Raw genomic sequence first — 14,563 nt, 5'->3', positions numbered from 1 at the left:
AATGATGCCTCTTGCTATTTTGTGACATGTCTACTAGGTAGTAGAGAGGGCCTGGCTTTTAGTGCCCTACTGAAAAAAATATATATATATATGCTCAGAAATAATCACTGTCAGTCATTTGGATTACAAATGGGTGGTTAGAACAACTTCTTCACTGGAAGCATTTGACAGGCACTGTCAACTGTGAACAGCAGTGGCTTTCTGTCCCTAAGGAGGGAGCTGACTCCATGAGCATTTAATCTAAAGCAGGAATGGGCCTGGGCAACCAGCCTTCACAAGACCTGGTAGTCACCCAGTATTGTTTATATCATCTTGAGTGGAAGTCTTTCTTCTCTGGTAATCTCTCTTTTTTGATATTCTGAATTGCATTCCTCATCACTTTATAAAGAATCAAATAATTAAGGAGAATGTGGGGAATAAAAGGAGTTACTCTGGATTAAGACAAGATTTCTAAAACAGCTGTACTTTGTATATCTCAGACTTCTTTTCACACATGAGTGAAGGTTTGACTGAGTATGAAATTACGACCTCGTAAGTTTCCCCTCAGCACGGCATTTCCGATAGTTAGCACTGAACGGGAAAATTTAATCAGACTGACTTCTGCCACAGGGTTGCTTATTTGGATTTTGGTTTATTATGGTTTATATTTTTAAACTGAATCCCAGGTGAGAGTTTTTGTTTGTTTTTAAATTTCAAGGATGAAGTTTTCATTATTTTTAATGAGAATATACAGAATTCTTGCAGTGTTCAGGCTCAAGGTTGTGTTTACATGTTTATTTTAATTGGAAAAATTTTCCTATGTTATAAATCTCATTACTACTTTTGTTTCATTTTTTTCCTTAAATCTTCTTAGGAGTACCTGCTTTCTAAGATTTGATCCGCATTTTATGTCATGTATTTTTTCTATCACTCCTGTAATTTTCCTCCTCTTTGCAGTTACCATTGACAGTTTGCTGCTACAGCTATTTTAACATGAGACAAATTAGGTGTTAAGATATAAATAGCATTACTAACAATAAAATCAGTAATTACATAATGAGAAAAGTTGTATTTCATAAGACAAGTAAAAAAATTCTGATCTTACATGTAAGTATAAGCAGATAACAAGATAGCCCCCAAATATATAAAGCATATACTGACATATGCAGATCTCTATACTATAATCCTCAGAACTGGTGAATATGTTACCTTATATGTCTAAAGGGCCACTGCATGTGTGATTATCTTATGGACTGTGAAATGAGGAGACCATCTGGATTAATACATGTAGGCCCAATATAATCACATGAGTCCTTAAAAGCAGAGGAGGATGTTTTCCTGCTGTTGTCAAAGAAAGCTGGTAGCATGAGAAAGATTTGATACTGCCCCATTGCTGGTTATAAAATGTAGGGGAGACAGAAAGATAGACAAGATGAAAAGGCAGAGGGATATGTACCAGATGAAGGAACAAGATAAAACCCCACAAAAACAACTAAATGAAGTGGAGATAGGCAACCTTCCAGAAAAAGAATTCAGAATAATGATAGTGAAGATGGTCCAGGACCTCGGAAAAAGAATGGAGAACAAATGTATGGACACCAAGGGGGGAAAGCGGCAGGGGGTGGTGGTGGTGGTGTGATGAATTGGAAGATTGGGATTGACATGTATACACTGATGTGTATAAAATTGATGACTAATAAGAACCTGCTGTATAAAAAAATAAATAAAATAAAATTCAAAAATTAAAAAAAAAAAAAAAAAGTAGGGGACTATGTGTAAGACCCAGAGAGAGGAGTCGAGAAGCTGGAAAAAGCAAGAAAATGGTTTTTCTCCTTGATTTCAGTCCAGTGGTACCAGTATTGGTCTTCAAACCTACAGAACAATAAGATAACCTATTTGGGTTGTTTTAAGCCATATATATATATATATATATATATATATATATATACACACACACACACACACACACACACACACACACATAATGTTAAAATAGCTAAGCAAGGAGGCCATTACATAAGTAAACCAAAACTTAAGCCGGAATCAATGCACTCAAATCTGAGAAAATGAAGCTTAAGAACAACCAATCATAAACAGCCAAATAGGATCTGTAAAAGAATATATATATATATATATATATATATATATATATATATATATATATATCTCCAAATCTCTTTTCTGGACAACTGAAACTAACACAACATTGTTAATCAACTCTACTTCAGTTAAAAAAAGAATAAAAAACAGCCAGCTAGGCTCTCCCAAATAAGACACCACTTAAGCTCTTGCCAGTCAAATAATTTCCTTGCTTTTCTTCCATGTCTGCTCTATAAAAACCTGTCTCCTGCTACTGTTGATAAAATGCTCCTAACCATGTTCACCTTGGCACTGCTCAATTCAAACTGATGTTTGCTCAAATAGTCTTGAAAATTTAATGAGCCTCAATTTATCTTTTAACAATATCTATATATCTATATCTATTCATACTCATTCCAATCCAAAACCATAGTGTTCATTCCAGCGTTCTAGCATTCCTTCTTCACTCATTTCTAACTTCTTTCTCTGACAGTAGGAAACCTGGCTCTCCTTACTACAATATATAGTATATACTACGTAATTATTGTTCAACAATACTACACACGGAAAGTAGTTTCAAAAGTGCTAGCCCACACCCCTGTGAGAAAAAATGTATACCAACTGTATACAGTTTCTTCTGGATTTACCCTTACAGTATCTACTAAAAATATTGTTTTACCAGATTCCTTATCAGCTCAAGTGCACATGGAACATTCTCCAGGATAGATCACATCTTGGGTCACAAATCAAGCCTCAGTAAATTTAAGAAAATTGAAATCATATCAAGCATCTTTTCCGACCACAATGTTATGAGGTTAGAAATCAATTACAGGGGAAAAAACGTAAAAATCACAAACACGTGGAGGCTAAACAATACGTTACTAAATAACCAAGAGATCACTGAAGAACACTATGGCTTTCCCACCATGAGGGACATTCTCAACCTCTAAGCAGCCATTTCCTGCTCAGTATTTCTGCCCTCTGGCTCCAACCAGTTAGAAATCAATCAACAAACACTGTAAGGAGAAAAGTAGCTCAGGCAATTGGGCTCACTCTTCTGCCTTTCTTTCTTGGGTATTTACACTTGATTTTTTTGTTGTTGTCATTGCCTTGTCCAGTTTCAACTTATTTTTGTTCAATGGCTCACAAGATTGTTTAAAGCTCTATTCAGTTTCCTCACCTCTTAACAACCATTTTCTGCTTGACTTCTAAGCATATCTAAAGAATGCTAAACTCATCACAGTGAGTTTCATTTTTTTCTCTGGAATCTTGGCTCCTTAACTCTTGACTGCCTTAACTGCAGTCCAAAGCTTTCCAACAGATGGGATGTTTGTTTTGCTACTTTTTTTCCTTCAGCTCTTCAGTTACTCTTGGGAGCTTTGGTCAGCAACAAACTAGTCCTTAACAGCTAGATGGGGAAATCTCCAAAGGCTGTAACTATTTCCCTGGATGGTATTTTTAGTGTTTAGGTTTCTCAGTTAATCCAAAATTAGCAGCCTGCAACTGTAACTTCTCCTGTCCCCATTTTTTTAATGGAGAATTATCTTTGGTTTTAAGTTGTTTTGTACTTCTTTACCATTTTAGAACTTCTAATTGGAGTTTTGAAGAGAACGTATGAGTCCTTGCAAGCAGGTTATCATATTGGTCTGGACATCTCTATAGGTTTGGAGTCAAAAAAATTTTTTTCTTACTCAAAGAATAGAACACTTTTTTAAGTCAAAAAACTTTCATTGTTAATTTGGGTAATTCCAGAATTATTTTCATGACATCATTTGCCCTGGGGAATGTCTTCAATTATGGATGTATTAGCAAAAAAGCATTTCAGGCTTTAGAAAAAAAAATTAGAGTGAATTAATATGTGAAAAGTGTTCACAAATCAAATAAACACACAAATTGAATAGCTTTCATCTTTTCAAATCCACCATTAAGTAAAGGAATTATTTACTTTATTCAATTTTATATTTCAAAAAGTGTGGTGGAAATTATTTTCTATATAGACAAATGTAATGAGTATTCAGAAAGTGACACTGTGTGACTGACAAAGGCACGTCCTCCTCCATAAAACCTCCGATTTCCCACTGAGTATTCAAGTCGGTTAGCTGAGACCCAGGAAGGCAGCAGAGAGTATATGCAGTTAATGTTAAAGTATCTTGGAAACCCTCATCTCTCACTGTTCCCCATTACCTTGGCAAAATTAGAACTGATTTTTCCTATCAACACCCATGTACTTATCTTGCCAATTCTTTCTTTCTTTTCATATTCAAAGCAATCAGTCACATTCCATTTAATCGGACTTTATCTTTGTGAGACACAGGTCACGGAGTAAAGGAGTGGGGCTGCCTATGGGATTTCACACAGTCCTTCTTGAAGCATGCTTATTCACTTATCAAATATTCATCTAGCCTTGTGTGAGTATTAAGAACATAAAACTGAATGAGACATAACCCATATTTTCAAGAAGTCTTATTGTTTTGGAGAAGGGATATCTTTATAAATAGATTTTATACAAGGTATAAAAATAATTAACCTTTGTGTGGTGCTTCACAGATTACACCATACTAATGTGCAGTATATAAATTAATTCTAGGATAAAGAATTAATATTTTAAATCTCTATCTTCAATGTATGTAAAACTACATGTAAATTTTAGTTAAGGTACTTACTCCCAGGCTGCAAATAAAAGGAAGAAGAGAGAATTCACTTTGAGGTGAAGAGAAATTCCCTTTCCTCTAGTCCACTAGAATTATCAATCAACACCAAAGAATACAATAGTGAAAACAATGTAGTTTATAGCTTTTCTGTTCAGTTGCTATACCATGCCCCTTTTATGTGCACTCATTTTTGTGGAAGAAAGTCTTTTTCCTTCTTATGATTCTCAGGCAGATCTTCTGCCTCCAGTGTTCTCTTACACAAGGCTTATAAACTCGCCCACCATCCTATTCTATTTGGAAGAAGACTAGACCTATATAAAGGTCTCTGGGTTTTCTGTTTTAATCTACATTCTACCTATATTCCAGAATCTGTTGCTTTATTTTTTTATGTAGTAAAAGTGCCTGTCTATTAGTAGCTGAGGCAGAGTAAGCGCTTAATGAATATTTATCATATGGATGAATTATCACTAGTAAATTCATGATATTAGCCACATATTACTAAGTGCTCACTATGTATCAGGTACAGGATTAATGTTTCTCATAGATTGCCTCAACAAATCCTCAGACCAAACCTGAGACATGGATATTTTCACTATCATCATCCCCATTTTTCAAACGAGAAAACTAAAGCATAAAAGAATAAAGTAACTTACAGGTCAAAAAGCTTGTGATTGAGATAGAATTAGGCAGTCTGACTGCAAACACCATGCCCTTAACCACCATGCCATAACCTGCTTTTCTCATTTCAACAATTATAGACATTTTCCCTTCTTTAAGAATGTCTTAATTTGATTAGTCATGGAGATCCATGTTCGTTTTTCAAATGCATTACCCTTCTCAATTTTATTCTTAAACAAGAATGCTAACTCTTAGTGATTCAATAAATATCAAAAATATTGATCAGGAGGACCTTCAAGATGGCAGAAGAGTGAGACGCGGAGATCACCTTCCTCCCTAACAGATACATCAGAAACACATCTACATGTGGAACAGCTCCTACAGAACACCTACTGAACGCTGCCAGAAGACCTCAGACCTCCCAAAAGGCAAGAAACTCCCCAGGTACCTGGGCAGGGCAAAAGAAAAAAGAAAAAGCAGAGAAAAGAATAGGGATGGGACCTGCACCAGCGGGAGGGAGCTGTGAAGGAGGAAAGAAGCCCCTTCGCAGGCGGAGACTGCGGGTGGCGGAGGGGGAAGCTTCAGAGCCACGGAGGAGAGCACAGCAACAGGGGTGCCGAGGGCAAAGCGGAGAGATTCCCGCACAGAGGATCGGTGCTGACCGGCACTCACCAGCCCAAGAGGCTCGTCTGCTCACCCGCCGGGGCGGGCGGGGCTGGGAGCTGAGGCTCGGGCTTCTGTCGGAGTGCAGGGAGAGGACTGGGGTTGGCGGCGTGAACACAGCCTGAAGGGGTTAGTGCGCCACGGCTAGCCGGGAGGGAGTCCAGGAAAAGGTCTACAGCTGCCGAAGAGGCAAGAGACTTTTTCTTGCCTCTTTGTTTCCTGGTGCGCGAGGAGAGGAGATTAACAGCGCTGCTTAAAGGAGCTCCAGAGACCAGCGCGAGCCGCGGCTATCAGCGCGGACCCCAGAGACGGGCATGAGACGCTAAGGCCGCTGCTGCCGCCGCCAAAAGGCCTGTATGCGAGCACAGGTCACTGTCCACACCTCCCCTCCCGGGGAGCCTGTGCAGCCCACCACTGTCAGGGTCCCGTGATCCAGGGACAACTTACCCGAGAGAACACACGGTGGACCTCAGGCTGTTGCAACGTCATGCTGGCCTCTGCCGCCGCAGGCTCTCCCGGCATCCGTACCCCTCCTTCCCCCCGGCCTGAGTGAGCCAGAGCCAGTGAATCAGCTGCTCCTTTAACCCCGTCCTGTCTGAGCGAAGAACAGATGCCCTCAGGCGACCTACACGCTGGGGCGGGGCCAAATCCAAAGCTGAATCCTGGGAGCTGTGCGAACAAAGAAGAGAAAGGGAAATCTCTCCCAGCAGCCTCAGAAGCAGCGGATTAAAGCTCCACAATCAACTTGATGTACCCTGCATCTGTAGAATACCTGAATAGACAACAAATCATCGCAAATTGAGGAGGTGTCCTTTGGGAGCAATGAGATATATATATATATATATATAATATAATATATATTATATATAATTAATATAATATATTAATATACATTTAATATATAACATATTATATATAGAATATATGATTAATATATTAATATATATAATATATAAATATATTATATATATAATATAATATAAACATATACATATATATATATCCCTTTTTCTCTTTTTGTGAGTATGTATTTGTATGCTTCTGTGTGTGATTTTGTCTGTATACTTTGCTTTCACCATTTGTCCTAGGGTTCTGTCTGTCTGCTTGTTTTTGGTTTTTTTTAGTATAGTTTTCAGCACTTGTTACCATTGGTGGATTTGTTTTTTGGTTTGGTTGCTCTCTTCCGTCTTTCTTTCTTTATTTTTTTAAATTACTTAAAATTTTTTTAATAATTATTTTTTATTTTAATAACTTTTATCTTTCTTTCTTCCTTCCTTCCTTCCTCCCTCCCTCTCTCTCTCCCTCCCTCCCTCTCTCTCTCTCTCTCTCTCTCTCTCTCCCTCCCTCCCTCTCTCTCTCTCCCCCTCCCTCCCTCTCCCCCTCTCCCTCTCTCTCTTTTATTCTGATCCATGTGGACTACAGGCTCTTGGTGCTCCAGCCAGGCCTCAGGGCTATGCCTCTGAGGTAGGAGAGCCAGGTTCAAGACACTGGTTCACTAGAGACCTCCCAGCTCCACGGAATATCAAATGGCGAAAGTCTCCCAGAGATCTCCATATCAACACCAAGACCCAGCTCCACTCAATGACCAGGAAGCTACAGTGCTGGACACCCTATGCAAAAAAACTAGCAAGACAGGAACACAACCACACCCATTAGCAGAGAGGCTGCCTAAAATCATAATAAGGTCAAAGACACCCCAAAACACACCACCAGATGTGGACCTGCCCACCAGAAAGAAAAGATCCACCCTCATCCACCAGAACACAGGCACTAGTCCCCTCCACTAGGAAGCCTACATAACCCACTGAACCAACCTTAGCCACTGAGGGCAGACACCAAAAACAATGGGAAATACGAACCTGCAGCCTGTGAAAGGAGACCCCAAACACAGTAAGTTAAGAAAAATGAGAAGATAAAGAAACACAGCAGATGAAGGAGCAAAGTAAAAACCCACCAGACCTAACAAATGAAGAGGAAATAGGCAGTCTACCTGAAAAAGAATTCAGAATAATGACAGTAAAGATGATCCAAAATTTTGGAAATAGAATGGAGAAAATACAAGAAACGTTTAACAAGGAACTAGAAGAAATAAAGAGCAAACAAACAGTCATGAACAACACAATAAATGAAATTAAAAATTCTCTAGAAGGAATCAATAGCAGAATAACTGAGGCAGAAGAATGGGTACGTGACGTGGAAGATAAAATGGTGTAAATAACTACTGTAGAGCAGAATAAAGAAAAAAGAATTAAAAGAATTTAGGACAGTCTCAGAGACCTGTGGGACAATATTAAATGCACCAACATTCGAATTATAGGGGTCCCAGAAAAAGAAGAGAAAAAGAAAGGGACTGAGAAAATATTTGAAGAGACTATAGTTGAAAACTTCCCTAACATGGGAAAGGAAATAGTCAGGTCCAGGAAGTGCAGAAAATCTCATACAGGATAAAGCCAAGGAGAAACATGCCAAGACACATATTAATCAAACTTTCAAAGATTAAATACAAAGAAAAAATATTAAAAGCAGCAAGGGAAAAGCCACAAATAATATACAAGGGGATCCCAATAAAGTTAAGAGCTGATCTTTCAGCAGAAACTCTAAAAGCCAGAAGGACATGTTTAAAGTGATGAAAGGGAAAAACCTACAACCAAGATTACTCTACACAGCACGGATCTCATTCAGATTCAATGGAGAAATTAAAACCTTTACAGAAAAGCAAAAGCTAAGAGAATTGAGCACCACCAAACCAGCTTTACAACAAATGCTAAAGGAAATTCTCTAGGCAGGAAACACAAGAGAAGGAAAAGACCTACAATAACAAATCCAAAACAATTAAGAAAATAATAGGAACATACATATCGATAATTACTTTAAATGTAAATGGACTAAATGCTCCAACCAAAAGACATAGACTGGCTGAATGGATACAAAAGCAAGACCTGTATATATGCTGTCTACAAGAGACCCACTTCAGACCTAGGGACACATACAGACTGAAAGTGAGGGGTTGGAAAAAGACATTCCATGCAAATGGAAATCAAAAGAAAGCTGGCATAGCAATTCTCATATCAGACAAAATAGACTTTAAAATAAAGACCACTACAAGAGACAAAGAAGGACACTACATAATGATCAAGGGAGCAATCCAAGAAGAAGATATAACAATTGTAAATATTTATGCAGCCAACATAAGAGCCTCTCAATACATAAGGCAAACGCTAACAGCCATAAAAAGGGAAATCGAGAGTAACACAATAATAGTAAGGGACTTTAGCACCCCACTTTCACCAATGGACAGATCATCCAAAATGAAAGTAAATAAGGAAACATAAGCTTTAAATGACACATTAGACAAGTTGCACTTAATTGATATTTATAGGACATTCCATCCAAAAACAACAGAATACACATTTTTCTCACGTGCTCATGGAACATTCTCCAGGATAGATCATATCTTGGGTCACAAATCAAGCCTTGGTAAATTTAAGACAACTGAAATTATATCAAGTATCTTTTCCGACCACAATGGAAATTACAGTAAAAGACTGTAAAAAATACAAACACATGGAGGCTAAACAATACACTACTAAATAACCAAGAGATCACTGAAGAAATCAAAGAGGATATCAAAAAATACCTGGAAACAAATCAGAATGAAAACACAACGATCCAAAACCTATGGGATCAGGAAAAGCAGTACTAAGAGGGAAGTTTATAGCATTACAATCCTACCTCAGGAAACAAGAAAAATCTCAAATAAACAACCTAACTTTACACCTAAAGCAATTAGAGAAAGAAGAACCCAAAAACCCTAAACTTAGCAGAAGGAAAGAAATCATAAAGATCAGATCAGAAATAAATGAAAAAGAAATGAAGGAAACAATAGCAAAGATCAATAAAACTAAAAGCTGTTTCTTTGAGAAGATAAACAAAACTGATAAACCATTAGCCAGAGTCATCAAGAAAAAAAGGCAGAAGACTCAAATCAACAGAATTAAAAATTAAAAAAGAGAAGTGAAATCTGACACTGCAGAAATACAAAGGATCATGAGAGATTACTACAAGCAAAGATATGCCAATAAACTGGACAACCTGGAAGAAATGGACAAATTCTTGGAAAACCACAATCTTCCCAGACTGAACCAGGAAGAAACAGAAAATATGAACAGACCAATCACAAGCATTGAAATTGAAACTGTGATTAAAAATCTTCCAACAAACAAAAGCCCAGGACCAGTTGGCTTCACAGGCGAATTCTATCAAACATTTAGAGAGAACAAACACCTATCCATCTCAAAATCTTCCAAAATATAGCAGAGGGAGGAACACTCCCAAACTGATTCTACGAGGCCACCATCACCCTGATACCAAAACCAGACAAAGATGTCACAAAAAACGGAAACTACAGGCCAATATCACAGATGGACATAGATGCAAAAATCCTCAACAAAATACTAGCAAACAGAATCCAACAGCACATTAAAAGGGTCATACACCATGATCAAGTGGGGTTTATCCCCGAAATGCAAGGATTCTTCAATATACACAAATCAATCAATGTGATACACCATATTAACAAACTGGATGATAAAAACCATATGATACTCAATAGAATAATCTCAATCTCATATTGATAATCTCAATAGATACTTAATAGTTTAATGAATAACTATGTGTGAAGCCCTGCCCTAACAGCTTATCTCATTTCTCACAGCAGTCACACAATGATGTTTGACAGTTCTGCCTCCTATTTTACAGATGAGGAAACTGAAATCTAGTGAGATAACCCAAGATCATTCAGGTATGAAGTGGTAGGTGGAGTTCAAACCTGAATCAGTCTGCCTTTGCAGTTTAGATTGGGAACTGTGGCAAGACAGTGTCTCCCTGTTACAGAAAGAAACGCCCTCTTCTGGGATGTCCTGTTCTTCCCACACTCCTGAGTCCTGGGGTGATGTGCTCCCACCAATCCTCAGGGTTCAAAGCTGAGGGTTGCTTTTCTAAAAACCACCCTGGGATGACACATTTTAAAAACAGAAGTGCCCCTTTTCCTTCTCATACCCCTAGCATTATTGCCACTTTCTGTCTCTTCAAGTTCTGTGGGATGGACTTAGGCAAAAAGCCACTCCCATAACCTCTTATTTTCTTTTTTTTTAAATGTTATTTAAAAAATATTATGATACAACCTGATGTGAGAAGAGGAGACACGGTCACTTTGTTTGAGCCTCTTTAGCGAAAGTCCAAGTAGCAAATGAACTTGATACTATTTCACTTTGTAGGAGGAAATAACATGTGTCCATTACTCAGCGATGAATCTAATGATAAAATCTCGACTGAGCCAGGTCTATGTTTTGTTAACATTTTTATTGCTACGTGCTCCCAATACAACAAACAGCATCAGTAGTGTACACTTTGATAAAAAGGAATTTTTAGCTTAGTAGAAAAGGAAGCTCAAAGATCAGAAGTGTAATGAATATATACATCTTTATGGGAGGTGTATGTGTGTGACCAGCTTTCTCTGTGTTCCCCCGTGGACCAGATGCATGCACGCGCAAGCAAACTAGAGGAGAATTTCATGCTCGGGAAATTTTTAGGGGGAAAAATGACTTCTATTTGAGGTTCAGGGATTGTTTTACAATCTGGAATTCACCTAATTCATTTGACTTTCAAACGTCTTGCACCAAGTAGCAGCGATTCTTTAGAGGTATAGAGTCAATAGGTGAAGCTGTTATTTTTACCATCGTTAAAATGCTAACGTTCTTGCACATTCTGTGCCTTGAGAAGTTAACATATCTATATTTTAGTTTGCATAATGTATTTTTAGACAGTTCAGGAACTGACCTCCAAATCATTATGCTGTCAACACTTATCTTTCTTTTTTCTTTTAAGTGTAATTCATGAAGTATTTATCTCCTTCACATACTTCTTTTTTGGTGTTTCTAATTCCCTACTTCATTAAACAGCGAGCTATCTGAGCCCATACTATTTTATGTTTCATCGAAGGGGAAAAAGTTACCAACTTTGCATCAACTACTCTAAAAATGCAAAATTTGCATAACATCAATTTTGTTCAATTTTAGCTCTTTGATTTGACTGCTGTAGTTTGCTTAAATTTCTCCTCTATGTACAGAACAAAGCATGCATCTCTAATTATGTCTCTCTAGTTTACCAAAATATGTCATTGATATTAGCGTAAATATTTAGTACATAAAAATACTATCAAGAAAAAAAATCAACTTTTAATAAATATCTTCAGTTTTGAATTCTATATACAAGTACTTTACATCTACTCCCTGGAGAGAGCATTTCTGGCTTCACTGTGAGTAAGGTGATCACTGACATAAATTACTAGCACATTATTGCAGTCAGATGCATGGTGGTTGTGAACATGTGGATATGAACCATGAGGAAAATAAATATTGCAACCATTGACAAATGCTTTCTTGAAGCTGCTTCCAGAGCCCTAAAGCCCTGCTATACTTGATTGTTATTTCTAGTTCAACGATGCTTTTCTCAGCTACTGACATACAAACAAATGATCTCAGTACATTTTTCCTTTGTTAATAATTACAGTACATTGAGTATACCTGTTTGTATATGTCAACAATGGGACAATTAAAAACAACACAGGAAAGCAGGACAATTCAATGGTGTCTATTGAGGCCCTGGTAAAAGGGTTTCCATTTTGTCCTGCACAGGCTCATTTACTGGTCTCTGTTCCCTGTGACTACGAGTATACTAAGACGCCAAACTTATTCTTTTTTATTTAAAGTATGGAAGGTAATAGGTAAGTTGAAATCTCTATATCTGTAGCTTATCTGTTTTTTTCCTTTTTCTGTAATTTAGGTGTCACATTGTTGATCAAACAAAACCACACAACAAAACCCTTTGTATTGTCAGTAGTGGTGTTTCTAACTTCTTTGTAATATTCTGCTTTGAAAATCAACTCATAGAACGTCAAATAAGGCAATACTCAATAACAGGCACCTAGAATATCCAGAAATGTAATATAGTAAACAATCATTTGAGAACACATCTCTTAAAATAATACTGATTTCTGCAATATACAGTATTTACACAACAGCTGCAAATTTGCTCATACAATATTTCTAATATAGATAAATAGGAATACAAGTCTAAGAATTCTTTGCTCCATTTTCAAAACCTTTTGTTAAAATGTAAACCATTGGCACCTCTTTTTTATTTTTACTGTAACTTTTTTAAAACAACAAAAAAATCAGCTGATATGCACAATTGATTCCAGTCCTTTTTCTGCTTTAGAAAATGACCAACACGCTTAGCAACTTACTTTCCTTCGGTTAATAATCTTTGGTGCTTTCTTCCAATGAATTCTGGTAAATGAGTCAATGCAGAACAAAAGGTGGATGAAAGCAACTAGAAAGTGAACCAGCACTTTTTGTTCTTCCATGTACAGATAAAATGAGTTGATGATTTATGGAGATTTCCACTTTAAACAAGCTGTATGCACCACGGGGAGAGCGAGCTTGTCCAGATTTTCCATTGATGTCTAGCCTTTTGGCTTCACTTTCTTATCTTTCCAACGTGGATGATCTTAGCAGACGTCTCTTGTCAATAATCTTTTCATCTTTCTTTGAGGTTCTTGCCTGAGAAGAAGCACCTATGGAATCACTGGCTGCAAGGAAGGGGGCAGCAGCCATTTGTGGAGATGAACTGAGGTGGCCACTCTTGGTGGGTGGGGAGGCCAGTCTCAGAGTCTTATTTTCTGCTGGCTGAGCTCTCCTCTGGGGTAGGTTAGCACCACTGGATTTACTGTTTGGCCTGAAAGCAGCATGTGCATTTGGACCTCCTACAGAAGAGATCCTGCTCAAAGATTTCTTCTTCTCAGCAGGAGTCTCTGAATAGTAAGGAACCAAAGATGTAGGCATCATTAGAGATTTGGGGAGGTCACTGGAGTTAAAGATAGCATCATCATGAGTTTCAGCAGCTTCTGGAAGGTATGGTGGTGGCAGGGTGCTGCTGCGCTTGCTACATGACTCACAACATAACTTGTTATAACCTGGTATGGAGCAGTATCGTGCCAGCACCTCCATTTGACAGAATATGGATTTATCTCCCAAACATGGCTCATCTGCAAAGATTAAAAGACAACAAAATGAGACATACATCCAAACATAAAAGGAGGACAACATGGATGGAGCTAGAGGGCATTAAGCTAAGCGAAATAAATCAGACAGAGAAAGATAAATATTGTATGATTTCACTTATATGTGGAATCTAAAAAACAGAACAAACAAAACAAAAAACAGAATCACAGATACAGAGAATAAATGGGTGATTGCTGAGGGAGGGGCAAAACAGGTGAAGGGGATTAAGAGGTACAAACCTCCAGTTATAAAATAAATAAGCCATAGGGATGTGACATACAGCCTAAGGAATATGGCCAGTCACATGTTAATAACTTTCTATGGGGACAGAATTACTGTGGTGATCATTTCATAATGTATGCAAATACATTATGCATAGTGTATGCAAAATCACTAGGTAGTACATCTGAAACTAACATAATACTGTATTTCAGCTATATTTCATTTTAA

The 14,563-nt window shown here is 37.7% G+C and overlaps 1 protein-coding gene across 2 annotated transcripts in view; it reads right to left on the bottom strand.

Moving 5' to 3' along the window:
- Positions 1 to 11,334: 11,334 nt before the first annotated feature.
- Positions 11,335 to 14,563, bottom strand: part of ADAMTS3 (ADAM metallopeptidase with thrombospondin type 1 motif 3) — a 292,726-nt gene continuing 289,497 nt past the window's right edge. For both annotated transcript variants that reach the window (XM_082630522.1, XM_082630521.1), the window contains one exon: positions 11,335 to 14,097. In XM_082630522.1, coding sequence (XP_082486648.1) covers positions 13,538 to 14,097 — 560 coding nt within the window. In that variant the 3' untranslated portion in view covers positions 11,335 to 13,537. The remainder of the gene's footprint in view (positions 14,098 to 14,563) is intronic.

This window comes from Mesoplodon mirus (assembly GCF_964341445.2).
Source record: "Mesoplodon mirus genome assembly, chromosome: 2".
Lineage (NCBI taxonomy): Eukaryota > Metazoa > Chordata > Mammalia > Artiodactyla > Ziphiidae > Mesoplodon > Mesoplodon mirus.
This window is presented reverse-complemented; position numbering and strand designations above follow the sequence as displayed.